Source organism: Cervus elaphus, chromosome 20 (assembly GCF_910594005.1).
Source record: "Cervus elaphus chromosome 20, mCerEla1.1, whole genome shotgun sequence".
NCBI lineage: Eukaryota > Metazoa > Chordata > Mammalia > Artiodactyla > Cervidae > Cervus > Cervus elaphus.
Genome location: NC_057834.1, coordinates 81,565,436 through 81,593,330, shown reverse-complemented (window position 1 = coordinate 81,593,330; position 27,895 = coordinate 81,565,436). Strand labels below are relative to the sequence as shown.

Genomic DNA, 27,895 nt, shown 5'->3' with positions numbered 1-27,895 from the left:
TGAGGCACAGGGCCTCAGCAGTTGCAGCTTGACTCTACAGCACAGGCTCCATAGTTGTGGTGCATGGGCTTAGTTCCTCCATGGCGTGTGAGATCTTCCTGGATGAGGGATCAAACCCATGTCTCCTGCATTGGTAGGCAGATTCTTTACCACTGAGCCACCAGGGAAGCCCCTTGCTGTTTATTTTTTAAATAAGTTAACTCACCAAATATGTAGCCAAGTAAGCTCTCAGTGCTCACCAAATAGCTACATTTCCTGGGTCTTCCAGTCTTGTTTGTTGTTAGGATGGAGCTGTAGGCCTAGGTTCTGGATGAAATAATGTGTAGGAAGCATGTCTCTTTCAGATCTGGTTCTTAATACCCAACATCACCAACCGGTCTGCTTTTTCCAGATTTGACAACACTGTGGGCCATGTGATCCAGATGGCATAAAGATGGAGGCAAGACTGCTGAATCCACATTGATCATTTCACAAGCAAGAATTCAATCTTTGTATTTAGCCACACCAGTTTGGTATTTTTCATTGTAGAATGGCTTACTCTATTCCAATGCCCTGTGTGAGGAATCAAACTACATCAGATTGGAAATCAACCCAAAAAGGTGCCTACCACTACTGAGAAAGAAGAGTTTAAGGATTCGGACCTGAAATTTAGTCCATTCATGCCAATGAAGCAATGTGTTTCATTATACGAGTATAAATACTACTTGTTTCATTAGTATTTCACATCTCTCATTAACAAATATCCCATGCTCACTATGCATTAAGCATCTTACAAGGTACCAGTATTTCTGGATGTAAAATGTGAGTATGGAAGAGGATCTCTACCAGGATCGTTATATATCACTGGCATTACAGTACCTCCTGAGACCTCTGAAATGAGGTATTTATAAATGTTAAAAAAAAAAAAAACACTCAAGTAAAATATTTTTGTATAAATCAAATAATTTAATTAGTTCCATTCCACTTTAATCTACATCCAACCTGAAAAAAAAATGCATCATATTTAGAGAAATGACCAGGATAATCTATCTCATTATCCTTATCTACATGGCCCAAATCTTTGCAAATTCTTTCTCTATTAGATAATAATACATGTTCTTGTGGGCAATAATTCTTAATGCTGCTTTGCAGGTATTTTGATTGTAGAAAACAAAACCCAACACCCAACAAAAACAAAATAATATATTAGTTACATAGTTCTTCCCATAGGAAATAACACAAAGACTCTAACTAGAAGCTTGCCACAGCATTGTTATGAGATGGATATACAGTCCTGGAATAGAACAATCAGTCCAGGGTTATCACCAGACTAAACATCTGAACAGCATTTCCCATCATTTATGACAATTTAGGTTTTTTATAGCTGGTCTTTCACTCAACCCAGAGATTCTCAGTGGCAGAAAGCATTAGTTGTCTTTCTCTCCCTAGTAACTGACTAGAAGGTATTAATAAGGCCTGACACAGCAGGTACTTTATTTATGAAAAGACTTTTTAAAATTAAGGATAAACATAGGGAAAAAATATATTTACTAGACTTCCATGACTCACGTATATTTTAAATACAATCTGGAAATAAGAACATGATTTGCATCAGGCAACAAGGCATTTTAAGACTTTTAGAACGGGGACTCACACAGGGGCTTGCTAGCTCACAGTCTGCAAAACCTCTCCCTGAATCCCAGGTGTTTTCAAACTCCATCAGGGTGGGTCAAGACTGGATTCCAGGGTGCTTTCCTTCTCACCATGCACCGTGAAATATGTTTTCCCAGAAAACCTGTTACATCACAAGCCTATGAACAAGCCTGGTCAGCAAAGGTAGGAAAAATGGAACTTTTAAGTAATGATAGTATTTTAATTATACTATGAAGGAAACATTTTGCTGTGGACTGGTCTGTGAATCTAAACATTTAATGCATTGCTTCTATAAGAAAATACCTATTTATTAAGTTTAATTTTTATCTTAATTTCCTGGTAGGATTATTCTATTAAGTTTCTCATCATATACTGAAGATACAAAAATTTAAGAGTAGGAAATAAAATTTTTCTCTATTTCCTTTGCCACTTTTATGCTTTGAAAATGCAAAATGGGTATGCTAGGTAAAAACAAATAAGGCACAAAGTATTTCAGATTTGCATCCTAATAAACAAGAAGACATTTAAGATGGTCAGGAGGACTTTCAAGCAAAAGTGAACAAGGTGTTCTCATGCACCATCATGGCTAAATGCAAGACTGCCACATGGCTGAACTACCCGTACACTGCAAATACCTACAGAAGGAAGGGAAACAAAATCTAGTAGTTTTATGTGTGGACTCAGGAGTTATCCAGCATGGAAGCCTTTTTAATATTCTGGGAAGCTTTGCATAACTAGGAACCATTGTTGGAGCTGGAACGTAAAGCAAACTGACACTGTTAAGTAAAACACACGACCTCCGGCAGATCTATGCACATATCAGAAGTATGATGACCCTGGCTTTCATCTGATTGTTCCTTTCACACCTGAGATTTCAAAGTAAGTCTCAAGGGAATTTTTCTTTTCAATAAGAGAATTCAACCAACTTCAAAATGGAAAGAAAAAACATGCTGCTTTGTAGAAATCCATCACCATGGAATGCAACATTCCCTAAAATAAGATCTACTTTAAAAATTAGAACAAGTTTCTAGCCAAGTACATCATGGAAACCCCTGAAAAAAGAAAAACATCCAATTCTTGACAAATATATCACTATTTAGAAAATTTGACTGCTTTTCTTTGATATCATTATTGCTCAGTTCAATTCAGTTCAGTTGCTCAGTTGTGTCCGACTCTTTGCGAGTAGCCAAAGAATTATACCACCAGCTGTTTCTTCCTTTGGAATATGGTACTATTTCTGAAATTCTGCATAATTTCTAATATTTTAAATGGTAAAGAAAGGGCATGCACCAAGTTGAATGTAGTGAGGGACTAATTTGCTTTTGCTCAAGAGCCAGCTTTTTGAGACTGTAACTGTGGTACTTTCACTAATGTCTTATAAAATACTCAATGATATGCTACTAACCCTGAAAAAGTTTTCTATACAGTGAGTAGGTGACAAAAGTACTATTTAACATGACAAATTTTAATGGGACAGCCACAACCAGGTGAGTGAATATAAATGGTTAGAACTGCTAGAAAATGGGAAGGCAGATGGGCCTCAACTACCTGCAGCAAGGACTGGGTATGTGTAGGTTTCTACATGCAGGTTTCTACATGTGTAGGTTTCTACATGTGTAGGTTTCTACATGCAGAGATAAATAAGGGTACTTAAAGCTTTCTGATGAAAATCCTGGAAAGGGCTTGAGCCCACACTTACATTATTCTTACTATAAATAATAACAACAATAACAACCATGAAGAAACATGCAATTAGTCCTGAAAATAAAACAAGTCTGTCCAGAGTATCATAGTATCTGGACTATAAAATCTGATCATTTATGTTGTCAGATTTCCTTATTACTAAATACCTCATTGAAAAATTATTAAAGAATTACTGGCAACTATACAAAGACTTTGCTGGTACAGGCATTACAATAGGGTACCCATCTGGTAAAGAAAATATCACCATCCAAACATCCTAAATATCAGTATCTTCTAACACGCAAGTATCCTAAGCCAATACTCTTAAACTGTTTTATCCAAAGGTACTCTTGTCATCTTACCTCTACTACCCTAAAATCAACAGTCCTTTGAAAAATTATAATATCCTTCATATTAAAAAAATCCAATGCTGTAGAAATCTCAAAAATGGAATGTTAGTAATGTTAATTATCTAAAGAACTTGGCTTCATGGAATAGCTTTTGAGTATTTATTGCTCAGATGGGTTCAAAAAATTCTTAAACATAATGTGGCAATGGCTTTCATATATCTGTAACAGAATATCACTAATAAAAATTTATTGGCATGAAATACTATAATTATGGATGTGTAAAATCTTTAAATCTTAAAGCCTCAACATAATCATGTATATCTATGTACAAAACATACATAAACTTCACTTTATTTAAAACATATGAAAGAGGGAATTTCAAATCACATTAAACATAATAAATATAGAACTTGCTTTGTTAAAAATCTACAGTATACATTCAAGGAAAGGCTAAACTTCCAATGCCAACTATGTATGAGACAAAATTAAACATTTACAATAATCAGTTTCCTAAAAGTGCTATTTTTAATACCTATAATAGGAAACTCATTCTAGTGCTTTGTTTCCACCCAAATGTGTATACATTCCTTTATTCACAGAACCAGATGCTTCTGTTACTAAAAATACATATCCAAAGTTTTTATATCCTTTTAAATAAATTTAACATTTTAGCTCTTTGGGGGAGGAACAGGGAAGTCCAAACAAACAACACAGACGATCTTAAATTATTAAGAGATCACTGACTTTATAACATGCCCTGTTTCAACTCAGATGTGAAATCTGATGACCATGTTAATGAAAAAAAAAAAAAAAACTCCCTGTTCATATATCTAAGGTAAGTCATCCTTCTCTACATGAGAATTTGTGTAGGTCGAGGAGCATCCACTATAGCAACCTTCCTGTGACCCAGGCCTTGACGACATGCTCCACTTCTGATTTGTACATTCTCTTCCAACCTGATTTGGCTTAGTTTCTTCAGGGGTGATATTCAGTACATTGACTGAACTGCTGGGGAAAGAAAGGCAGGTCTTAATCATCATTTCCTCCTCCCTTCATACCTTAGATGTGCCTAAATGTCTAAAATCTGATTTCTCCCTTGCCCCATGCTAAATAAAAATTTTGAGGACACACTGGTCAAGAACATACAAGTGCTTTAACATGGTCTAATTTATCACTTTGATCTATCCACCTATTTATTTATCTGTTCAGTCTACTCTGAAGGTTGCTACCCAACCAGAGCCTAAGGTAGATAGATAACATGTGAGTTTTGAAAGCTAATGTCTCCCATACCACAATGTTCTAGTCTTTTTATGCTTTCTTTCTTCACTCATCGATTTGTTCATGCACGCTTTCGTCTTCCATCCATTCAACCATGCAGATATTTAATGAGTGCCTACAAAGTAGTTAAGTCCAGACCCTGAACAGATGGTTTAGGTTCACATCCCAGCTGGACCACTTAGTACATCATTTCTGGCAAGTTAAACCCTGCTGTTCTTCAGCTGTAAAGTGGAAATAATAAAAGAACCCATAACTCATAGGCTTGGGGTGGAAACTAAATAAGTTAACACACACTAAGCATGTGTGATGATGCTTAATTAACTTAAAGTGTCAGACAACAACAATTTAAGTGTCTGAACACTGATACAGCCCCCTGGCTTCAGAGATACTGTCTGAGGTATGCTCTGCAACCAGCCTCAAAACAAGGAAATTTAGTTAAATGATTACTTACAAATCATGGGGCTGGGTCAATGAACAATACATTTTTATCAACTGAATAGCTTAATTTTCTCCATAAAACTTACTTTTCCTAAATATTCATTTTTTGGTGTGACTTTGGTTAATAACTCAACCTTATAATGTAGAAATCGTTAAAAAAATTAAGTTGCTTTAATTCTAAAACTCTGAACCAAAAACATTGACAATTTTATACTTATTTGCTTAAAAAAGAAAGGCACTTGCTTATAAATCAGATTCAGAATCCCTGCCATCTCAGATGAGATGAGATCAGTGGTGAACTAAGTTTCCTACATAACTTAGTATGTGAGTTACTTTGCCTGGAATGCAGGTACAGCTGATATATAAAATTCCACTCTACAGTGAAGGAGGAATGAAGATGCTGCTATAGAAATTAGGCATAAATACTCCTAATTATTTTGCCATAATCTTATTACAAAGTGCTTTAGGAGCAGGAATACAAATACACCAAATAATTAAAAATTTCAAGGCCGATGTCAAGCTGCACAGCTTCTTGCCTGATAACTAGTCACATGAGTCTTATTTAATCCTCAGAGGCCAGCAACTGGGAATAGCTTAATGAAATTTTCTTAAGCTCCAAAATTCTGTTTCTATGCCACTGATACTGTTCAGTGTAGCTCTTGGAATACAAATAACAGAAAAGCATTTTTATAACCCATTTATGTTTACATATATTTTTATATGCTGCTACTGAAGGTTTCAGTTCAGTTGCTCAGTCGTGTCCGACTCTTTGCGACCCCATGAATCGCAGCACACCAGGCCTCCCTGTCCATCACCAACTCCCGGAGTCTACCCAAACCCATGTCGATCGAGTCGGTGATGTCATCCAACCACTTACAAAGGACCAAGTACTGTTTTAAGTGTTTTACATATACTGGCACTGAATCTCACACAGTACCCTTAACGTAGGTACTAAATGTTGGCCTTTTTATTAAACACAGTGTCTTCAAGGAGTTATAGCTAAAAACAATTATGTAAAAAAGTAAAAATGTTGAGGCAACTAGGCTACGTTCTCTTCTAGATACAGAATGCATTATAAATTATAAGCATACTTCATTTTATTGCATTTCAACTTACTGTACTTTGCAGATACTGTGTTTTTTACAAACTTAGCTTAAGACCAAGGAAAATACTGAAATGTAGCAGTTAAAAGCAGTTATCGGGCTTTGCTGGGGGGTGTGGAGCAACTCTCCCTGTCCTGTCACCCTTGGACACAGATCCTCATCACCAGCCAAGGGAAGGTAGCTTTTCCCAGATCTTTGTCCTTCTAAGTCCATAACAAGGGCATACCACATGAAATGCTTAAAGAGGTACTCTACAGAAACTATCAGTGCAATATCCTTCTATTCAATACAATTAAAATATTAAGTACCTCCTGAAATAAGATTGTACTTTAAGTTGTATTTTACCCGTGAAATAAAAAGAATCACACATATATATGAGTCAGCTCCCAGAAGACAGGGACCAGAGCTACCTTGTTCACTACTGTATTCCCCTCACTAATAGGCACCTCTATGTAATGGATACCCAATAAATACGTGTACAATGAATGAGTCAATCTACTCAGTTCCTCTTCAGAGCCTTTACTATTGCTCATCCTAGACAGGCCAACTCTCCCTTCACAACGCCTCTCTAGCACTGTAACAGTGTGGGAGGAGATCACCTACAGGCCAGTACCTATGTTCAGATGCACAAGAACGTGTCTGGCAAAAGTCTGAAGTAGAAGGAGAAGCAGGAAGAGACTTAGTCAGTTTAGACGTGCAAACTGGAGACCCGCTAGGCACACCGTGAGGCTTCTTTTGCCGTGACCTCGAGTGTAATATAGGGGTGTCCCGATCAGAACCTGTTTTAAAAAAAAAAAAAAAAAGAAGGAAGAAAAGAAGGCAGTACATATGAGGAAGCATTACTAATAAATACAGTGAAGGTAATCAACTAGGATCCTATTCTAGGTTCATTTGCAGCTCTAAGGGAGGGGTGAGAACAAATTAATCTGAGTATCTTCTGTACGTATGAGTGTAGTCTAGCTAATCTGGGGATCTTTGCTATGGTCAGTCCACAAACATTTAGGAGGATCTAGTTTAAAAAATATTTCTACATTGTGAATTTTCAAAACTTGATATTACACTCACAAAAGTTGTTTTGGGTATGCAAAGTCCTCCTATCATTTCTATTTTGGTTACAGTAAATTAAAATATCAAAGTTGACTTTTATTCCAATTAGAGAGTTCTTACTGGTGATTGCTAAAGTTATATATTAATAATCTACAGTACTTTATTTACATGTATTTTCAGATTAAAAAGCTTATGAAGTACTCACTTCCTGAGAAGGCACTGAAAAGTTTCACATTTTCTGAGTTCTGGTGGTCAAAGGTAGTCATATTTAAAAACTGTTGCTTTAACCAACTGGCTCTTTCTTCTTCAAATGCCTTTCTCTACCGTAACAAGCAAACCAAAGAAATACTGATCAGTATTTCAATATTCACACAGTTGCCATTTCACACAATTTCTCTAGGTATTTGTGTTTGCTCTCTGACTATCTCTATATATTAAGTCAAAGGAATTAACCCTAAAAAACTAAAATTAAATTTCATTTAAGAAAGCTGTTAAAAATAAAAATTCACCTGTTTCTCCTAACAAGTCAACTACTGTTTTCACATCAATTCTGAATAAATTCAAAAATATAACACAGAAAAATAGGCACATTAGCATAACTTTAAACATATAGAATATCAGCATAACTTTTGAACATACAAAACATGGTAAATATAAGATTACAAACAACAGAAAAATACCCCATTGTAAACTAATCACTTGGGGGAAAAAAGGCTTCATTGAGCACCGCTCTCCTCCTCAAGCCAGACCCAGCGCCTCGCAGCCATCATCACTTGACCACAAGAGGGCGCATGTCAAACTCCCCCTTCAGAATAGGTGATGGATCCTAAATTCTCCCTCACCTCTCAGGTCTCTGTTTCCCACCTCTGTACTCAGTGAACTGAGGCAGGCAGATGCTCAAGCAGAGAATGGGGAGTGGTATGCAAAAGTATCTCTTGGAGTGGCATGGACAGAGGTGAGGGATATGAGCTCAGAAACAGGTGATCCCATAAGACAGGAGAAAATGCTGGCACAAACTGTTTCCTGAGGAAGATAATAGCTATAGATAACACAGAATTTCATAATTAAGGAGGAAGGCCATGTCAGCCTCTTAAGATAACATATAGTCTTTCATTCATAAACATTAATACAAAATCACAGATCACCAGACATTTGAAGAAAAGTAATAGCATAAAAGAAAAATGCCAGGAAAAATAAAGAGAACTGGCCATGGGTAAAGTTCAAGGCAAGTTTTTTTAAGATAACACAAATTATCAGACAGATTTACAAACATCTGTAAAATATAATGCTAGACACAAAACAAGAAATACACTATAAAACTTAAAAGATAAATTGTGAAGTAAAAAATCAGTGGATGAAGTGAAAAATCAAACTGACCTTGCTGAATACCAGGTTGGTGACGCACAAGATAAAAGAGAAAATATTCCCAAATTCGGAACATAAAGTCAATCTACAGATGTAGTCAGAAGGCCAAATATATGTCTAGCAGAAGTTCCAGAATGCAAGAGAAGTCAGAGAAGGAAAAAATATAGAATTGAAGAAAATATCCCTAAACTGAAGAAATATAGCATCTTCAGGTTAAAAGGAGCTAACCAGACCTACCCTGGTAAAATTTCAGAACTCTTAGCTTAAGAGCATAAAATTCCAAAAGCTTCCAGAGAGGGAAAAACACAGCACAGCTGTCTAAAATCAACACAGGGTATATTATAGCCAGGCTGCTCATGAGCAAAATAAAACAATGGAAGAATTAGAATAACTCAAAGTTTTGAAAGGAAAAGTTCGAAAACTAAATTCTATATCCAGGCAAACCAATCAAGTATGAATATATTTTTGGATAGTCCAGAATTCAGAATATTTTTCACTCACACACACTTATGAAAAAATTACTCAAGAAGGTAATACAACAGATTGAAAAAGGAACCCAAGAAAGAGAATATGAGATAGAAGTTGAATCTGATTCAGAAATCATAAAGAAAGCACACCAAAAAAAGTCAAAGAATTTACTACAGATTCCCTTCTGTGTGACAGTCTTAACAACAAAGAATATTACATAGAAGTGTCCAAACATATTACTTGGTTATAGAATGAATAATATTTATATAATCACAATGTTATCAGTGTTCTTTCTGGTTTTCAATTCTTAAATCTCAATGTTGGACAAAGTACTTACACTTGAATTTGTATTAAAAGTCAGAAAATAAATGTGATAACACTTAACAGTGAAAAATAGTATCACTGACAAAAACTGGGGAGTCGAGGGGTAAGAGCAGTGCAACAAGGATAACTACAAGGATGCCCTCATCTTTCACTTCAGGGATAAACCTATACTGTCTAACGTTGAGCAAACATGAAATGGAAGCATTAAACAAACTTACTTAAAGTAAAAAAATCAACCAGGAGAAACAGTTCTTTAAAAATTAGCTTAAAAAAGTAAAAAATATTATGAAGAAATCATATGTATATGAGAAATACTGTAGATGGGAGGTATGGTAAGGGTACTGAACTCCTTGTGTTTTGTAGTGGGGAATCAATAGGCTGACTGTAGGAAAAAAGGCTGAATTTTATTCAAGTTAAAATAGTTTTTCCCAGAAGAATCATAAACCTTCAATAGTGGTACCTCTAAGGAATGAAACTGTGAGAAGAATGAAGGGTACTTTCATACCTTGTAGCTTTTTGGAATGAGTTGTTGTTTTTTTTTTTTGAGTTTTTTTTTTAAATCATGTCCAGACATTACTTCTCTAATTTTTGAAAGGGATATAATGTATGTAATACACTACTAAATAAAAAAGCGAGCTGCTGAAGTGCACACACACACTGTTCATCCCTGGGTAAGGCAATGGCTGGCGAGAGAGACTTTCATGTATACTGTACTCTCCTTTCCCTCAAAAAAAAAAAAAAACCAAGACACTCTCTTGGTTAAACTCTCTCCTGATTTTACATTTACATTGAGATGACACATGCCCAAAAGAAATCTCTTGGGTGAAGCTAAACTCTTAACAGTAGAAAGCTACCCAAAAGGCATGACAAATGGTTAGTTTTTTCAATATTAAAATTTTTTTCAATTCCCAAATCTGAAGGCAAAATGATATACCTCTATTATAGCTTCCATTTCAAGCTATTTTGTGAAATCACTGGTAAAATACTTGAGGAAATGTACAGCAAAGAAACAAAAAAATAAGAACCTCAATGCATTCTAGTGAGGCTTCTCCAGGACCTTTAAACATTTAAGCAATTTAAATGTTTTAAGCAATTGGTTAAATACCTCCAATTGCTTAAAATACCTCCAATCCTAGGCGAATAGCTGCTTCTGTAAAGCTTCGTCTTTCCTTCTCGAAATTCTTTTTCTGCTCTTTAAATAGGGACCATTCTTCTTTGAGGCGTTCCTTTTCTTCCAACAAGTAACAGTCTCGTAGCAGTGAAGTGGTGTCATCATCACATGCAGTAGCGAGCTGCTGCTATTAAATTTTAAAACATAGTAAGTTCCAGAGGGTCCCTGCAACACTCCAACAAGTTGAAATGAAAGCAAGGGAAAAAAGCAGGCCAAACTTCAGGGGAAGGAGAGAGATGATAAAGAATCAGGAAGTCAATGGAAATGAGGAGCCTCATTTCCCAAATGCTTCTACTCTAAAAGGCAAAGCATCAGCTAATGATGCTTTGTGGTCTACCTGCTAGCAAGCAGAGAACTTAGACTGTGAAACATCAAGGGCTACATATCTTACGAAATAAAGGAGTAAAAATCTAGTACGATTCAATAAAATTCTGACCCTTCACAGGGGAGAAGAGCTTTAAAAGGTGCCTTGCATTTACCTGCAAAAGTTGCTGCTGAGTTTTAATCATCTCTTTACACTGCTGAATTTCTAACTCGAGTTTTTCAGTTTCTTGTTCATGGTCTTGTCGTGAGATTACATCTTCATCGTTAAAACCTTCTAAGTGTACCTTTGAAACTAACACAAAACCAATAATTTGACATAAACCTTACAGTCTCCATTTTAGTTTATGGCATTTGAGGACATATACTTAAAAATCAAGAAACAAATTTAAAAATCAGAAAGGTTTTCCCTTTCTGGAATCTCAGAGGTTTTCTAAAAGGTAGTTATTTCCTTTGTCCTTTAAAAACTCCACTAGCTATAATAAAATAGAATAAAAGGTATATTACTTTTACACTAAAAAAATTTTAAAAGTAAGCAGCTATAATGAGTTCATGGTAACTATAAATTCATGCTATTTCTGGACTAAATGATATCCTTACAAAGTTCTATTGCCAACATTTAACTTGTAATTTGTATTTATTCAAGATGATGTCCTAATTGGAAATGTTAACCTACATTCCCAGAAAAATTAAAATTCATAAACTATACTCTTTTGACACTTCCTCAAAGATCAGTGCAGGATTACAAATCTTGCTCTGTTATTAAATTTGACAAATATCAGGTCCAAAAATACTTCCTATTTACTAATAGACAGTGATGACTGAAATCAACAAAATCTCATGTAAATTAATTTTGATAGTCTAATTGTTCTGACTTCACTTTTTAAGACAATTAGCATTGAGACTGTCATTTCTGACCCTTTAGAATAAATTTTCTTTAAGTAGACTTCATTTACCTAACAGATGTCTTAATTTTCTTGATTTAAAAGCATGCAAACTTGAACAAATATAAAATATTAAGGATATACTCCTCAACATAAATCTACTATGTATCTATAATGACAGGAAGCGGTTATCTAAAAATAATATATTGTTGAGTGAATAAAGAACAGTGTAGAAAAAAACATGTAATATTCAATTTATGGTTTGTAGACATTTAAAATAAGTATTTTGCAAATGCAGAAAGGTCTAGAAAGGTATGCACAAAGCTGTTAAGTGTTACACATAGGGAACAGAGACCTGACTATTCTCTTGGGTTAGCCAAAAAGTTTATTTGGATTTTTCCATAAGATTTTATGGACAAACCTGAATGAACTTTTTGGCCAACCCAATGCCTTATATACTTCCTAACTGATATTTTGCATCAAATGTCTATTATCTTGAAAATAATTAAAAAATGAATTATTAGCAACCTATGAATATGCAAGTATCTAGGAATAATAAGAAAAGGGCTTATATTTATATATATTATGATAATATTTCCTGATTGCCAAGATATAGTAACAGACTCAGTTTACTTTTTTCAGCTGTCTTCTGCACTCAGAATGGATGGACATAATATGTCCTTTTTTGAGAGATTCTGAGAGCAAAGCGTATTTTTAGGCAGAATTTTGCTTTTCAAATTGCCAGGCCGAGCTAAGGACTTCCGTCTGAGCCCGTAACATGACTTTCCCAGGTAGCTCCCTGAGAGTCACAGCTTCCTCCATCTGCATTCAGGCGGTACTCACCTTGGTTATCAAGTTTTTCTACGTGACTTTTCAAAATTCTCCACTGTTTCCTGATGCTGTTGGTAAGTTGCTCTCTCACAGTCTCACAGGAAAGGTCCCATATACTCTCTCTACTCAGTTCCCCAGCATCCTCTTCAACATCAGAGATAACCTACAAGTAGCCAGAGATGAGAGGGAAAGACCAGTATCTTAAAAATGACTTTAGACACTCAGACAAAAATCATCAGACTGATGGTCAGAGACCTGTATCAAAAAAATTTCTATGTTGTATGTGAAACATAAATAACCTAGTTCTTAACATAAATGTCTTGAGAAAAAATAATTAATACTGGAGATAGAAATTCCCCAGTTCAGGTCTCTTTAAACCTGAGTTTGAAGCCAAATACAGTTAGTGACAAAGGCATGGAGCTGTGTGAGGAAGAGTTATTCACAGCCTGTCTCATGTTGCGTGAGGTGCTTTCACATGTCCATTGGTCCTCAAATCATGTTCACATGTGAGGAAACTGAGGCTTAGAGAAGTAGACTAACTATCCCGATGTCACACAGCTCTAATCCAACCTGCTTCCAATTTTGGCTGTTCAGACAACTGAAACTATGAAAAAATCTCCAAAGTAAAAGCAACTATTAATCCTATTTTTCTCAAATAATTTTTAAAATGAAATTGGAAATATTTTTCTCTGTATTCTACCAGGACATTAAATCACTGGAAACGGTAGCAACCTTTACTGATATGATCAAATAGAATCAAAGCAGGAGAAAGAACACAGGGAAGCAATACTAAATGTATACATGTCATAATAACCTGCATCTACATAAAATGGTCCTAATTTGTTATTAACATTCAGGAAAGTAGATATATATACTTAAGTAATTTGAACAATAAATATCTTGCTGGAGGAAAAAAGAAGAAAAGAGAAGATGAAAACAAAGAAGGGCTTGTTAGACTGTTCCCACACGCAGAGATGGCAGAAGTGAGGTAGTGATGAAGTCTGAAGAACTATATCAATATCTGAGGTCAGCAATGGACTGACAGAGGTCAGGGTCTCCCAGGGGGCACAGATGAGGGAAAAGCCCAGGGTATGGCTCACTGTGACTCTGGTTCTTGCCAATCAACACTCTGGAGCTAGCTGACAATTTTTCCAAGGAGCTACACCATTTCAAGAAATACCAGAACACTACAAATTCATTATTAAAATTAATAATTGCCACACATTAACAATTGCCAGATTGAGTGTAAAACCATTAAATGAAAATTAAAAACACACTTAGCAAAAAAAAAAAAAAAATCACCACACTTAACTTGAATTTTGGGTATATATTTTGGCTACAATTAAGTCAGCAAAATAATAAATGAAAACTTGGATGCTAACTAGGCATTCCAAAGTTATGTTTTACTAATGAGCCAAAATCTTTCCTTACAAGTAAGGAATGGCTGAATTACTTTTAGGAGAAAGTGGATCTAGAGAAAGATCTTCTAAAAATAAGAAATACACTTAAGAGATTATTGTTTCTCCAAACTTCAGCATTTGAATTATGAAAAACTATACAGGATATTATCATTTGTATTAAATTTAATTTTTAAATAAATTTAATTTAAAAGATACTTGCTCCTTGGAAGAAAAGCAATGGCAAACCTAGACAGAGCATTAAAAAGCAGAGACATTACTTTGCCGACAAAGGTCTGTCCAGTCAAAGCCATGGTCTGGTAGTCATGTATGGACGTGAGAGTTGGACCATAAAGGAGGCCGAATGACAAAGAATCGATGCTTTTGAACTGCTGTTTGAGAAGATTCTTGAGAGTCCCTTGAAGTACAAGGAGATCAAACCAGTCAATCCTAAAGAAAATCAATCCTGAATATTCACTGGAAGGACTGATGCTGAAACTGAAGCTCCAATGCTTTGGCCATCTGATAGGAAGAACTGACTCATTAGAAAAGATCCTGATGCTGGGAAAGATTGAGGGCAAGACGAGAAGGGGAAGACAGAGGATGAGATGGTTGGATGGCATCACCGACTTGACAGACCTGAGTTTGAGCAAGCTCTGAGAGATGGTGAAGGACAGGGAAGCCTTGTATGCTGCAGTCCACGGGGGTCACAGAGTCGGACACGACTGAGCGACAGAACAGTCACAACACTACTATCATTTCAGAAAGATCTCCTTCACTTACCACCTACTTTTGCTGACTAGAAGTTGGTAATGAGAGGTGAGGAAAGGCTGGGCCCAAAACTGAATAACTAGAGGAGTTATAGAAACGATGCCAACCCTGGCAAAGTGTTAGTCAGTTATGAACTGACCCAAAGTGATGGAAAACCTTTCAGAGAAAAGGTTAACTGAGGGAATATAAGATGTCAACATCAAGCAGATCTCAAATTGGAGAGTCTAAAAGAACATTAAGGTTCTTTAAAGAAGAAAAAAAAAAGGTAGAAAATGAGCTTAAGAGTAGGACTGATTTTTGATACTACAAAGTAATCCTCAGATACAGGTTAAAAAGGGGCTTCCCAGGTGGTGCTAGTGGTAACGAACCCGCCTGCCAATGCAGGAAACCTAAGAGACATGGGTTCGATCCCTGGGTCAGGAAGAGCCCCTGGAGGAAAGCATAGCAACCCACTTTAGTATTCTTGCCTAGAGAACTCCATGGACAGAGGAGCCTGGGGAGCTACAGTCCATGGGATCACAAAGAGTGGACACAACTGAAGCAACTCAGCAAGGCTCAGCGCATGTTAAAAAACACGTCTGGTGACTTACTGGTAATTAGCACTTTCCACCAAAATCATCATTTTCACATTTTAGTTACTAATGTGAACTTGCCTAAATTCAAAGTTCCATGTAAAGAACTAAGTTTAAAAAGCTTTTCACTAATATGTGACTGGTTTTTTTCAGACCTCTACACATTAGGCCCTTATCAAATTATTTCCCTACGCTTTCTATCTCAAAAATACCTACTAAGGGCTAATTCAAATGTGACTTTCTCTGTGATGCCTTCCATAGCTGTTTTGTTTTATACACTGTACCACCCTATGTACCTGTTAATGTGTATAATAATCACTTCTCTATACACCTATCTCTCTCAGAAAGAGCTTCTTGCAGGATGCAATGGTCTGAATGCTTGTGTTCTCTCAAAACTCATATGTTGAAATCCTAACCTCACAGCATTAACAGGTGGGTGACCTTAAGTAAGTGATTAGATCATGAAGGTGGAGCCTTCATAAATGGGGTCCCCATGAGTTCTCTTGCCTCTTCCCACCAGATGAGGACAAAAGTTAGCAATCCAACCAGGAAAAGGGCCCTCACAGACACCCACTCTGCTGGCATCCAATTTTACATTTCTAGCCTCCAGAACTGTGAGAAAACATTTTGTTGTTTATAGGCCAACCAGTCTATGGGACTTTGCTTTAATAGCCTGAACTAAGACAAAGCAAACAGTCAAAATCTTCTTAGCTTTTTCTTTTCAGGGATTAGAGCACATAATGGACATTCAATAAATTTATGGACCAAGTGATCACTTGGTTCCCAAAGTTACTAAGAGTTTCACTCTCTGAGAAGTAGAGGCTGCTGAAGTTACTGAAAACTGAAGCTACTTAAAAGACATTTGGCACAATGCATAAAAGCAGGAGTTGTGGAGTGAGACAGCCTTGGATTCAAATTCTAGTTTTGTCATATGTTGACACTGAACTGGCTTTTGTGCCTCAGTTTCCTCACCTATAAAAACAGGGACAATTACAGTACCAAAGCCATCAAATTACTGTAAGACATAAGTAAGACAATGCTTATAAAGTGCTTTTCAGGGTGCATGGCACAGATTGAGTCCCCAGAAAATCATTTCCATCATTTCTCACGGCATGTCAGGAAACTTAGAGACATTTTTTGGGGTTGTCAGAGTGACTGGGGGTAGCATAGCAGTCCAAAATATCAACAGTGACCTATCTACTGTTTTACTTGTTCTAATGAACAATCTGAAGACTGTATTAAGAGAGTAAAGAGCCACTTACAGTTCCTGTACTATCATCTGCTCTTTCTCTAGGTTTCTGCTTTTGGGGAGAAAGAAGAGAAATCATTTCCTTTTTCATTTGCTGAAGAACCTTCTTAAGTTCAGCATTTTCCATTAGGATTTGTTTCTGACGATATTCATAATCATTCAAGAGAATTTTATACATTTCATCTTCGTTCCTGAGAAAGAAACTGTCAGTATGAAAATGCAGTAGAGAAAGGGAAGTCTGGTGAAATGTTTCAGTTTTAATTGTGCTTTACCTGGCTTCAGTTTTACCCGTCCTCCAGGAGCCTCTTTTCCCATCAGCTCTCCCCACGTAATTTAAAACTTCCATAGCTACAAACATGAACACAAAGAACAAAACCAATTCTTACATTACATGTTTAAGTATTTAAAACACTAACACTCTATATATATGAGGGACATAAGTTAACCTGGTATACAGATTAGGATTTGGGTTCAAACAGCCCAGATTTTAAGTTTCAATTCCATCACTCATAAACATCTTGGCAAGTTACTTAACTGCTAAGCCTGTTTCTTCATCAATGGGGTAGTAATAATGAAAGCATCTAAGAGGTGTTGTGAAGATTGAAAGAAACGTTAAAGTACTTAACATAGTAAGTACTTACTAAGTGTTAATTTAATTATCATTATTAAATTTTATCATCAGGGTTGACACACTATGGCCTGTAGGCAACTGCCTGATTTTTTTAATTAAATTTTTATTAGAACATAGCCTCACCATTTGTTTATATATCTTCTATAGCTACTTTTGCACTATAATGGCAGAGTGACAAAAGACCATAGAACCCACAAACGTCAAAATATTGACTATGGGGACCTCGACAGAAAAGGTCTGCCATGCCCTGTATCTTGACCACCACTGACATCGTCATCAAAGGAGTCAAGGTTCCTAACAGTATTAATGTGTCTTCTGCCCCAAGTGGAGATGAAAGCAGTTGACATAAAAAGGAATGAGATGAGAATAAGTATCGTAATTTTAAAGCTGATTAAAAAATCATTACAGAATGGTCACTTCCAGTTGGGTTTGGAACAGGAAAAGAACTAGATACCCATAATAAAATGGCTCTGCTACAGAGTTAAATACTTAATAAACTTTTCTAAGTGTTACATTTTATACTTCTAGTATTTCATCCTGCTCTTTGTTATTTCTCTCATGAATGAATAAGAGGTTAACCAATCTTAAAAAGCAATAAGTGTTCAAATTGAGTTTAAGATTTATCATCTCAGAATATGTAGGTTTCTAGCCTTGTATTAATTGCTAATTATTACTTTCATTTTTCAATTAATCTTAAACTGAAATGTTCAAATGACTGTAACAGTGCTCCTATACCGCATGAGAGAGACCCAGTCCACGCTGAGCCGCTCGCTGCTAACAGGCCTGGCCACCACGTGACGGCCGGAGACATCTGCTCCTCAGCTGTCGTGTGCGAGTCCAAGTTCAGAATAACGGATAATGTGGGTTAGGTGACGGTGTACAGTCCACTTGGAAACCACTCTTCAATAAATCAATGCACACATTTCCTGTACCCGCAATCTTGGCAGGCCTGCATAACTTTATCTGTGTAGCTCTACTTTTGTGTCTCCGTAGTTCTATTTTTCTGAAGTATAGTTTATTTACAATGCTGTACTAATTTCTGCTGTATAGCTAAGGGACTCAGTTATACATACATATACGTTCTTTTTTATATTCTTTCCCACTATGGTTTACCCCAGGAGACTGCATACAGCTCCCTGTGCTATAAGTAGGATCTTCTTGTTTACTCATTCTAAACAGTTTGCATCTAGTAACCCCACACTTCCACTCCATCCCTCTCCTTCCCACCCTTCCCCCTGGCAACCAGAAGTCTGTTTTCTATGTCTGTGAGCCTGTTTCTGTTTTATAGATAGGTTCATTTGTCCCATATTTTAGATTCCACATATAAGTGATATCATATGGTATTTGTCTTCCTCTTTCTGACTTACTTCACTTAGAATGATAATCTTTAGTTGTATCCATGTTGCTGCAAATGGCATTCTTTTTATGGCTGAGTAGTGCAGTTCTATTTTTTAATCTACACTATTTACCTCAAAGCATGCATAAACTTAGATGAAGTAAGTGGTAAATTATAGTTTCAAAAGAATAACAGAAAAAAGTATATTTTAGCAAATTTTAACTTTCACTGTCAAACTGTACTTCAAAGATGCACAGCTAAATTAATTGAAAAGAACTCCAAGTGACATGAATTTGGCCTGATGAACAATTTTATGAAATTAACTAAAAAATCACGCTTTTGAGACTCAGGAACTGATCCTAATCTTAATATCACAGTTCTTTGCTATGAAAGATTAGTCTGTCCTCTGGCTTAGCTCTCTTCTGTGGATTAATCCTACATCTGTCATGTTAAAAAAAAATATATGCAATTCTTATATGCAACAAAAGTAGCAAAGCAAAATCACTATTTTTCAAATAACCAGTTGTCTCAATTTCTAGTTCATATAGATATATACCATCTACAATCAGTTGTATAAAGAATGAAAATAACACTTCATGAATTACTGAGCTCAATCCCTCTACATTTCTTAGCGTAATACTAATTTATTTCCCTTTGTTTTATCCTAGCCAGCTGCTTTTTACCAATTTTTTTATCCTTCTTGTTCATAACAAGTTGATGTAAACGTTCCTTTAGTTTGTTATATTCACGCTCTTTTCTCTTCATATCATGATTATATTGAGTAGCTCGACTTGCAATGATATTTTGTAATTTCTGCACCTAAAAAAAAAAAAAGCATTTTCTATTAAATGAGTCCCTTTTGGATTGGTAAACTCGGTTAAAATTTACAAATTCAAAAGAGAGAAGTCATCCTACAATTCGGCTCCTCATAGAATAGTTTAAAAATTATAGTATTATTCTTCCTTCTCTATAACCAGTGGAAACCACTCTTTAAAACATCATTAAATAAAGCACATAAAATATTTATTTTTTAATTCTGAAATTTCCAGAGCTTCTAACTCTCTAAATTATCTTCTACAACTTTCATCCTAGATACATAGATTCTGATCACTTAGAAACCACAAACTCTTATGGAAGTATTAATGTGATTAAAGCTTCATTTGAAATTAGATCATTTGTAAGGACTTCCTTTTACCAGGACTTGAATCATTTTATTCCCTCTCAATCTGTGACAAGCCCAGTTAGTCGTGGCATATGGCAGCAGATAAACAGGTTTGTTTTTCTCTGATCAAAAACAGTTCTCAAATTAGAGTAAGACAAACAGCAGTCAGAATCTGATTCAGACATTTGCTAAGTACATATTATATGCCAACCACTACCGGTCAATGTTTGTATCTGCTACGACTTCTTAGGCAGCCCTGGATGGGAAGTAAGTTCTATACAGACATTCTTTATCTCTGCTAGAGATGATCACGTTTAACTTAGTCCTTACTAAAGAAGAACGATAGTCAAACCATTTCAAGTATAGTCAACAGATTAAGCCAAAATTTTCTGTGAAATAACTCAAGGAAAAGTATACATAACCTTGTGGTTTAGGTAAGATACTTCATTACCCACTTACTAAATATACTACTACATAATCAAACATAGCAAAACAAACCTGTCTAAATCACGATAAGGTTCTTCAAGAAATATGCTCCCTTAAAAGTCTAATTATCATCAAAGCAACATATACAACACTGAAAATGTTCTGCTTTTAGAGTGATCATGTGGTCAGAAATCAAACCTCAGAGCAATAAAAACCTAGTGATTTCTTCTTATATAAATTCAAAGGTAATTTCAAAAGCATTATTAGCTCTATAGGTCCAAATACCAAGTAATCAATAAAGCAAAAATGAGATTAGAATTATGTCTTCAGCCTAGAAATGAGATTTTTAATGTGAATTGCTTTTTTCAAACAGTAACTCGTGTGTTCATTTAGTCAAGTAATTGTCTCATTAGATGGACAATGTCAATATTTCAGAAAGTTCAGGAAGAAGCATTCAAGATACAAGTAAAGGTATGACAGAGAATAAAAGATCTGCATTTAAAGCACCCTTGTGTCTGACAAAAAGTGACTGTGCGTGTTGAGTCCAGGATGGATGGTATAGAACCCTGGATGTCACAAGCTGTGCACTGACATCCTAAGCCAGATAAACCCCGAGGGGAGAGGGAGCTAAGAAGGTTCCTGACCTCTCAGTTGGGCAACACTATATACACAGAGGTCTGCCATGCCAGTCTGACACAGGATGAATAAACGGTTCTTTCTTGTTATAAAGTTAAGTGACCATTACAGTCACTTCAAATTACAAACAACAAAAAATTCACGTAAACTTTATCTGCAACAACTGACAACTCACCTCATCTTTCTCATTTTTCAGTAGCTGATGCAAATTCCTATTCTTGCATTGTAATTGTCTGTCTCTTTCCTGAAGACCAATCATTTCTCTCCTGGAGGTTTCCAGTTGTTCCTAAAACATTAGTATGAAATTTTGACTAAAATTAGCATTGGATTCAGAGCAACTGAATCCTTAAAAGATTAGTAAAAACAAGTTACATGCACTAGGATTTGTTACCTAAAATTGAAGTTTAGCAGCACACAAAATATTTAAAACAATTATTATAAAGCTTGATACTATAGTTACAAATTTTAAATTTGGATAGCAAATTTTACTTAATTTAAATACCAATTTTAATATATATGCAAAAGACCTTCAAAGTGGATCCTTCAAAAGATCCTTCACCTATTCCAGTGATATTGCCACTGAACATTTTCATAATTTCTTTTTAATACTTTTAACACTTCTACGGCACACTCTTAAGAAAGATCCAGAAATGATTTGGAGCTAAGTCTGAAGACAGGTGACTAAGCAAAGTAAAACACTCCAGGTCAGAAAAGGTGGGCCTGCAGCATACCAGTCCTGCCTTGCAAACGGTAAACTCTCTCAAAACCTTTCCTCAAAGGCAATGGCAGCATTGCCAGAATCAATATGGGATTAAAATGTGTGTCTGTTAGTTGCACAGTCATGTCTGACTCTTTGTGACCCCGTGGACTGGAGCCTGCCAGGCTCCTCCATCCATGGGATTTTCCAGGCAAGAATACTGAAGTGGGTTGCCATCTCCTTCTCCAGGGGATCATCTCGACCCAGGGATCGAAACCGGGCCTCCCGCATTGCAGGGGGATGGATTCTTTACTGTCTGAGCCACCAGTGAAGCCCTGGGATTAAGATGTTCACTTTCAATTCATTTCACACATTTCCAGAGGAACTGTGCCAAAGTCTGTATGAAGCTGCTGGAATATTTTTAAATCCTCTCATCTTTATAAAATATAAAAGGCACTCAAGTGATGTCACAACTAACCACAAACAACTTGCATGATCTCTGTAACAATGGACCTCAAGAAAAATTTAGGAATATAAATTAGATAGCTACAAGGCTGCCAAAATTTCCTATCATACTTAAAACTTCCTATCATGCCAGATCATCTGGCACTGGGCCAGCTGACATGTCCCACACACATCAAATCAGATTCTCTCAGAGTCATCCCCACTTTAAATGAACATGAACCATCTTCTCTGCAAATCTATTTCTTACCCCAGTGAATCATACCACCATCATCAGTAAATTCAAATCAGAGACCTGAACAGTATCTTTAATTCATGACTCTCTTTTCCCCAAATTCAATTTTTCAAAGAATTCTACTCATTCTACTTCTTGAGTTTTCTTCATATCTCACTCTTACTCTCTTCACTGGCACTTCCTCAGTTCAAGCCCCAACCCCCCCGGGACTGAGCAATTGCTAAGAACTGCTAAGAGATGACCTTTTCACCAGGCTTTCTGAGCCCTTTTCCTCCATTCCTCTATCGTCTACACCCCCTTCTCTAATCTCTTCAACCAACTGCCAGATGGACAGTCACATGAGGCCTTGTGTTTACACTCCTTGGTGCCTCCAGGTTTCTGCACAATGCCTTTCATACCTGGAGACGGAGTCCCAGCCTCATATCTTATTATTCTTCATCATATATCACATAGATCAGCCTCTACCAAGCTATTTGCTATTCCCTGAAAGGAAAATGCTCTTATCTCCATGCTTGTATATGGGTCATACACTCTGCCTAGAATGGCTTTCCCAACACTAGTGAATTCTTTTTTATTAATTTATTTCTTTTAATTGGAGGCTAGTTACTTTACAATATTGTAGTGGGTTTTACCATACAATGACATGAATCAGCTATGGGTGTACCTGTGTTCCCCAACCTGAATTCCCCTCCCACCTCCCTCCCCACCCCATCCCTCAGGGTCATCCCAGTGCACCAGCCCTGAGCACCCTGTCTCATGTGTCGAACCTGGACTGGTGATCTATTTCAAGCATGGAAATATACATGTTTCAATGCCAGTATTTCAAATCATCCCACCCTCACCTTCTCCCAGAGAGTCCAAAAGTCTGTTCTTTACATCTGTGTCTCTTTTGCTGTCTCACATATAGGGTCATTGTTACCATTTTTCTAAATTTCATATATATGCATTAATATACAGTATTGGTGTTTTTCTTTCTGACTTATTCACTCTGTATAATAGGCTCCAGTTTCATCCACCTCATTAGAACTGATTCAAATGCATTCTTTTTAATAGCTGAGTAAATAGTCCATTGTGTATATGTACCACAGCTTTCTTAACCATTCATCTGCCAATGGACATTTAGGTTGCTTCCATGTCCTAGCTATTGTAATATAGTGCTGTGATGAACATTGGGATACACGTGTCTCTTTCAATTCATGTTTCCTCAGTGTGTATGCCTAGCAGTGGGATTGCTGGGTTGTATGGCAGTTCTATTTCCAGTTTTTTCAGGAATCTCCACACTGTTTTTCATAGTGGCTGTACTAATTTGCATTCCCACCAACAGTATAAGAGGGTTCCCTTTTCTCCGCACCCTCTCCAGCATTTATTGTTTGTAGACTTATTGATAGCAGCCATTCTGACCAGCATGAGATGGTACCTCGTTGTCATTTTGATTTGCATTTCTCTGATAATGAGTGATGTTGAGCATCTTTTCAAGTGTTTGTTAGCCATCTGTATGTCTTCTTTGGAGAAATGTCTGTTTAGTTCTTTGGCCCATTTTTTGACTGGGTCATTTATTTTTCTGGAATTGAGCTGCAGGAGCTGCTTGTTTTTGAGATTAAATCTTTGTCAGTTGCTTCGTTTGCTATTATTTTCTCCCATTCTGAAGGCTGTCTTTTCACCTTGCTTATAGTTCCCTTCGTTGTGCAAAAGCTTTTAAGTTTAATTAGGTCCCATTTATTTATTTTTGCTTTTATTTCCATTACTCTCAGAGGTGGGTCATAGAGGATCCTGCTATGATTTAAGTCAGAGTGTTGTGCCTATGTTTTCCTCTAGGAGTTTTATAGTTTCTGGTCTTACATTTAGATCTTTTATGCATTTTGAGTTTATTTTTGTGTATGGTGTTAGAAAGTGTTCTAGTTTCATTCTTTGACAGGTGGTTGACCAGTTTTCCCAGCACCATGTTAAAAGAGATTGTCTTTTCTCTATTGTATATTGGAGAAGGCAATGCAACCCACTCTATTACTCTTGCCCGGAAAATCCCATGGACGGCGGAGCCTGGTAGGCTGCAGTCCACAGGGTCGCAAAGAGTTGGACACGACTGAGCGACTTCACTTTCACTTTTCACTTTCACGCATTGGAGATGGAAATGGTAACCCACTGCAGTGTTTTTGCCTGGAGAATCACAGGGATGGCGGGGCCTGGTGGGCTGCCGTCTATGGGGTCACACAGAGTCAGACATGACTAAAGCAACTTGGCTTGCAGCAGCAGCTATTCTATATTCCTGCCTCCTTTGTCAAAGATAAGGTGTCTATAGGTGCATAGATTTATCTCTGGGCTTTCTATTTTGTTCCATTGATATATACTTCTGTCTTTATGCCAGTACCATACTGTCTTAATGACTGTAGCTATACAGTCTGAAGCCAGATAGGTTGATTCCTCCAGTTCCAGTCTTCTTTCTCAAGAGTGCTTTGGCTATTCGAGGTGTTTTTGTATTTCCATACAAATTGTGAAATTATTTGTTCTAGTTCTCTGAAAAATACTGTTGGTAGCCTGATAGGGACTGCACTGAATCTATAGATTGCTTTGGGTAGTATACTCATTTTCACTATATTGAATGTTCCAATCCATGAACATGGTATATTTCTCCATCTATTTATGTCATCTTTGATTTCTTTTATCAGTGTTTTATAGTTTTCTATATATAGGTCTTTTGTCTCTTTAGGTAGATTTATTCCTAAGTATTTTATTCTTTTCATTGCAATGGTGAACGGAATTGTTTCCTTAATTTCTGTTTTCTCATTGTTTGTCTATAGGAATGCAAGAGATTTCTGTGTGTTAATTTTATATCCTGCAACTTTACTATATTCATTGATTACCTCTGGTAATCTTCTGGTGTTGTCTTTAGGGTTTTCTATGTAGAGGATCATGTCATCTGCAAACAGTGAGTTTTACTTCTTCTTTTCCAATCTGGATTCCTTTTCTTTCTTTTCCTTCTCTGATTGCTGTGGCTAAAACTTCCAAAACTATGTTGAATAGTAGTGATGAGAATGGGCACACTTGTCTTGTTCCTGACTTTAGGGGAAATGTTCTCAACTTTTCACCACTGAGGATAATGTTTGCTATGGGTTTATCATATATGGCTATTATTATATTGAGGTATGTTCCTTCTATTTCTGCTTTCTGGAGGGTTTTTATCATGAACGGATGTTGAGTTTTGTCAAAGGCTTTCTCTGCATCTATTGAGATAATCATATGGTTTTTATCTTTCAATTTGTTAATGTGGTGTAACACATTGATTGATTTGCGAATACTGAAGAATCCTTGCATCCCTGGGGTAAAGCCCACTTGGTCGCGATGTATGATCTTTTTAATATGTTGTTGAATTCTGTTTGCTAGAATTTTGTTGAGGATTTTTGCATCTATGTTCATCAGTAACATTGGCCTGTAATTTTCTTTTTTTGTGGCATCTTTGTCTGGTTTTGGTCTTAGGGTGATGGTGGCCTCATAGAATGAGTTTGGCAGTTTACCTACCTCTGCAATTTTCTGGAAGAGTTTGAGTAGGATAGGTATTAGCTCTTCTCTAAATTTTTGGCAGAATTCATCTGTGAAGCCATCTGATCCTGGGCTTTTGTTTGTTGGAAGATTTTTTTATTACAGTTTCAATTTCCATTCTTGTGATGGGTCCATTAAGATTTTCTATTTCTTCCTGGTTCAGTTTTGGAAGGTTATACTTTTCTAAGAATTTGTCTATTTCTTCCAAGTTGTCCATTTTATTGTCATATAGTTGCTGAGAGTAGTCTCTTATGATCCTTTGTATTTCTGAGTTATCTCTTGTGATTTCTCCACTTTCATTTCTAATTCTGTTGATTTGATTCTTCTCCCTTTTTTTCTTGATGAGTTTGGCTAATGGTTTGTCTATATTATTTATCTTCTCAAAGAACCAGCTTTTAGTTGTGCTGATTTTTGCTATAGTTTCCTTTGTTTCTTTTTCATTTATTTCTGCCCTAATGTCTTATGATTTCTTTCCTTCTAACCCTGGGGTTCTTCATTTCTTCCTTTTCTAGTTGCGTTAGGTGTAAAGTTGGGTTATTTATTCAATTTTTCTCTTGTTCCTTGAGGTAAGCTACATAGAGTTACACAGAGAAGAGAAGAGGGAGGAGGAAGATAGAGGTGATCAGGAGGAGAAGAGGGGGAGTCAAAAGCGGAGAGAGCAATCTAGCCAGTAATCAGTTCCTTAAGTGTTCCCCACAGGCCAGAACACCCAGAGAGATCCACAGAATTAAGTAGAGTAGAGAAGGGGCAGGGAGGAGATAGAGGTGACCTGGGGGAGAAAAGGGAGAGTCAAAAGGGGAGAGAGCAATCAAGCCAGTAATCAAACCCCTAAGTAAAAATGGGTACTGAAGATTAAAATTCTTAAAGGTACAAAACTGATAATACCAAAAAGCAAAGATTAAAAATCTAGAGTAGATGTTAGACTCTCAAAAATACAATATTAAAAATACAAAACAAAATCAATCACAAAAATTATAAAAAATATATATATGAAATTTGCTTTAAAAATAGGGTCTTTTTTTTGCAGGGTAATAGTAGGTTATAAAAATGAAAATTAAAGAACTTAAAACAATTTTTTTTTAATTTTAAAAATTATAATAGTAAAAATATATCTAGGAATTTCTCTGGAGCTCTTCAGGGCAGTGTGGGGTCAGTTCAGTTTCAGATAATTCTTCGTTCCAGCTTATACTTCTTAAGGTCTATAGGTCCCTTCCAAGCTTCTTAGTCAATGCTAACTACAGGGTTTTAATCTGTTGCACCTGTCACTTCCAGAGAGGTCCCCACTTCTTTATTTTGGTTTCCTCTGTTTGCAAGTCTCTTCAGTGTCTAATTTCCACCCTGACACAAGGGGGCGAAGGTGGTCACTTATTTGGGCTCAGTTTGCTGTGGGGAGGGAGAACACTGCAAACAAATATCATTGGCATGCGTGGGGAGTGTTCACAGTGTATGGACCACAGTGGGTTTGCCCCAGCTCACAGCGGCGTGTGCTTTCCCGGTCTACACTGCTCAGGCTCCAGGTTGCTCTGCAGCGGAACTGTCCAAACCGGGCCCTGCATTTCCTGCACTTCTCAGGTATAAGCTGCTCAGGTTCAGGTTCTCAGGTACCCCACAAAGTCACAGACTCAGTTGGGCATGCGTTTTGTGCCCTTCCCAGGTCGAGCAGCTCAGGTGACCAGGTGCTTGGTGAGCGCACTGTCCCAGGTGGGCTGTGTGTCTTAATCACCTCCCCGGTCCCAGCCGCTTGGTTTCCTGGTTACGCCACGAGAGCGCTGTCTCAAGTGTGCTGTGTGTCTCCTCTGGGGAGCTGATCTCTGGCTGCGACCCTCCTGGCAGATGTCAACCATCTAGAATCCCAGGAAGACTTGGGTTAGCAACCGGGAGCCTGCTCACAG

The 27,895-nt window shown here is 36.8% G+C and overlaps 1 protein-coding gene across 15 annotated transcripts in view; it reads right to left on the bottom strand.

Moving 5' to 3' along the window:
- Positions 1-3,810: 3,810 nt before the first annotated feature.
- The window catches only part of LOC122676920 (SSX family member 2 interacting protein), a 55,429-nt gene continuing 31,344 nt past the window's right edge, over positions 3,811-27,895 (bottom strand). For 7 of the 15 annotated variants that reach the window (XM_043876500.1, XM_043876508.1, XM_043876501.1 and 4 more), the window contains 10 exons: positions 21,251-21,361; positions 19,535-19,670; positions 17,157-17,232; positions 16,898-17,087; positions 12,908-13,058; positions 11,339-11,475; positions 10,813-10,986; positions 7,737-7,851; positions 7,098-7,263; positions 3,811-4,673 (listed from right to left, as the gene is read on the bottom strand). In XM_043876500.1, coding sequence (XP_043732435.1) covers positions 4,496-4,673; positions 7,098-7,263; positions 7,737-7,851; positions 10,813-10,986; positions 11,339-11,475; positions 12,908-13,058; positions 16,898-17,087; positions 17,157-17,232; positions 19,535-19,670; positions 21,251-21,361 — 1,434 coding nt within the window. In that variant the 3' untranslated portion in view covers positions 3,811-4,495. The remainder of the gene's footprint in view (positions 4,674-7,097; positions 7,264-7,736; positions 7,852-10,812; positions 10,987-11,338; positions 11,476-12,907; positions 13,059-16,897; positions 17,088-17,156; positions 17,233-19,534; positions 19,671-21,250; positions 21,362-27,895) is intronic. The other 8 variants (XM_043876510.1, XM_043876513.1, XM_043876511.1 and 5 more) reach the window with 6 other exon arrangements.